This window comes from Octopus sinensis, unplaced genomic scaffold (assembly GCF_006345805.1).
Source record: "Octopus sinensis unplaced genomic scaffold, ASM634580v1 Contig10816, whole genome shotgun sequence".
NCBI classification, from domain to species: domain Eukaryota; kingdom Metazoa; phylum Mollusca; class Cephalopoda; order Octopoda; family Octopodidae; genus Octopus; species Octopus sinensis.
This window is the reverse complement of record NW_021832224.1, coordinates 60,366-63,184: the sequence shown is the minus strand read 5'-3', so window position 1 is coordinate 63,184 and position 2,819 is coordinate 60,366. Positions and strand designations below refer to the sequence as shown.

Genomic DNA, 2,819 nt, shown 5'->3' with positions numbered 1-2,819 from the left:
GCCCCGGAGGTTTCTACAGATATTGGGGAGAAGATAAAGTTGTCCAGCAGGTTGGAATATTTCTGAGCTTTATGTACCTCAGCCTTCTCAGCGGCTGAGCCTGGACTGATCGCGGAGTCAACTATATTGGTCTTTGAGAAGGTGTCTGTGCACGTGGAGTCCCAATTATGACATCTGAAAAATACACATAAAATGAAAATATACCTCTGTTTTCTTCAATTCCCGGCAAGGTTTTGGTCTCAGACTTCAAGGCCTAATTGGATGACCTTGAAGTTCTTCCTACATGCTTATCCAAATTGGAGTTGCATGTTGTTTTCTCTCGGCTGCCGGTCTGGGAACATTCCTTGATTTTAAGAAGGCCCATATATTTTTTGAAAAGTGTCATCTCATCTCATTTACAATTAGAAAAAAAGGGCGTGAATATTGATATTCCATTGTTTAATTTAATAATAGTCCTATCTAACCATCACAAAGCTGCGTCTTTCGAGAATTAGGTACCACAGTTCCCCTCCAAATCTTCCATATTTGAGAACTGTGTGATACTAAACATTTTGGATCTTACAGAAAACTTATGCAATCCATCGTTGCTCAGTTTTTGTTGTCTTTAAAATATTTCAGGTATTTTCATTACGAAGAATTTCCTCATTCATTTATCAATTTCATTTTCTCTTTTCTTGCAATAGTTACTAATTTAGAACTACTTTATCTTGGTGGTTATTTGCTGTCACACCACGTCTTCAGGTTATTCACATTCTGTTGACTTAAGGATTCTATCCAAAACCTAATTTCGAATACGCGGTATTTGATGCACAAGTTGACTCTGATAAGTTTGGCTGATTATTATTTAGTCTACTGCGTTATTGAATATATAGAAGTAAGATTTGAAGTTTTCAAAATCGTGTGGAAATACATGAATGTACCTTTTAGTGGGATTTTTCGAAGAATATTTCTCGTTATTTGCCCTCGATTTGAGTTTTGGGTGATTCGGAATAGAACGTCATGGTTATTATTCAATTCAACAAAGTTAATTTTGAACATCTACCAAAATGATGTAAATATTTGACGCTCGAAAAAAGGAAAAGATCGAAATTTCGGTTATAAAATCACTTGTCAGAATTTCTGAAGTTTATGCGGCAAGGCATAAAATGAGAGCTTCGTGGGTGATCAAACATTTATTGTACTAGTCTTGGTCATTGTTCTAGTCAAAAAAATGAATCAGATAAAAATATTGTTTTGATATTACAATCAATGCATGTGCTGCAATGTGCAATTTGGTGAGTGACAGAAAAGAAAGATGTGAAAAATATTTTTTTCCGGAAACTGAAAAATTTCAGCAAAACATATAATAAATGAATCGTATATAAAACAAATTAAATCAACACCCTTTCAAGAAAATGAAAATACTAGCTATTTTTCTGATTCTTTGTGTGACAAATGATAACATAATTTCCTGTGTTTACATAATTTTCCTATTTGTAAAATTGTGGTTTTTATTTATGTACACATCAATCTTAATTCATTAGAATTTTTAGAATCGTATTTAGAAAATGGCGAAATAAAAAATTTTTTTTTTAATTTCATTATCCATAGTAATAACTTTTTCTTAATAGCCATTATTATTTGATTAACCTCCACAATTGATATATAAAGATCTTTAAATAAATTAATAAAAATGTTACTCAGAAAGTTTCAGTGAATTTTTTCCAAAAATTCTATTGCAAATCATGCATTTTGCCATTATTTAATTATTTGAAGCAATGAATTTAGTAAATCCAAATTGGACGTAAGAATCGGACCAAAGACGACAATTCGTGTTAACCATAATTCGAATGGTAAACCACGCTAATAAAATAAGGTTAATTTCAATGTTTTTGATTTAGAATTAATTACACAACTATTTTTAACTTTAATATATTCTTATTTTTCAAAATTACTGGGGAACACTAATCACGGTTGAGAACCTCTGGCTTAGATAAACCTCAATCTTTTATGGCCTACATTCTCTGCACGGATAGGCAAATTTATGACGACGTGCAGTCTAGATTCAAGGGCTAGCTCTTTAACAGCATTGATAATTTGTGCCTTGTCGGCTTGAATACTCTCTAAGTCTTTTGCGACACCAGTGTCTGGGAATATGCTTTTAGCCTGTCCTCTACTCCGAGGACTTCCAGATAGTTCTTGGAAAATTTTGACACAATTCCGTCCCAGGTCATAACGATAGGGACGATTTTCATTTTCGTCTTGTAGATTGCCTCTAGTTCATTTACCAGCAAGTCGTATTTGTAGAACTTTTTTACGTCGACCTGCTTGAGACAATTTTGTGAGGTGATCCCCACCTCAATTAGTGTAATTGTGTTGCTCGATTTGTCGTGAATAAATATGTCGGGTTTGTTATTCAGGTTAGCAGTATCCATCGGAAGATTTGTGTCAAATCGGATTTCCACAAATTCGTTGGTGATAACAGATTGAGCTGGATGGGTTTTTAATTTTGTCAACTTTTTTATCTGATATTGGCGACGCAGATGAGGTCGTTTAATTACTTCGTTATGGCGTCTAAGATAGGAACCGTTAAGCATTCGCCCAGACCTGGTGGCAAGGTGATAAACGGTCTTTTTGGATGAGTTTCAGTGCCGAATTTATTTTCTCAGTTATTGAAAAAGATTCAATTTTGTAGGAGGTACAGGCCTGCTTCATAATTGTTTCTGTAGAATAAAAAACAGCCTTTATTCTTTTATTGATCTAACTTCATCACATTAGGATCAATAGTTATTAGATGTATGTTGCCAGAGTTATTAAATAAACTTGTATTTAAAACATTA

At 33.6% G+C, this 2,819-nt stretch overlaps 1 protein-coding gene across 1 annotated transcript; it reads right to left on the bottom strand.

The window, feature by feature from the left end:
* Positions 1–2,102: 2,102 nt before the first annotated feature.
* On the bottom strand, positions 2,103–2,576 carry LOC115228560. Its single transcript, XM_029799127.1, has one exon. The coding sequence runs from the start codon at positions 2,574–2,576 to the stop codon at positions 2,103–2,105; it is 474 nt and encodes a 157-aa protein (XP_029654987.1).
* Positions 2,577–2,819: the final 243 nt, after the last annotated feature.

Excerpts from the sequence above, each read along its gene's own strand:
- LOC115228560 (XM_029799127.1), bottom strand. The coding sequence starts at position 2,576 with ATGCTTAACGGTTCCTATCTTAGACGCCATAACGAAGTAATTAAACGA.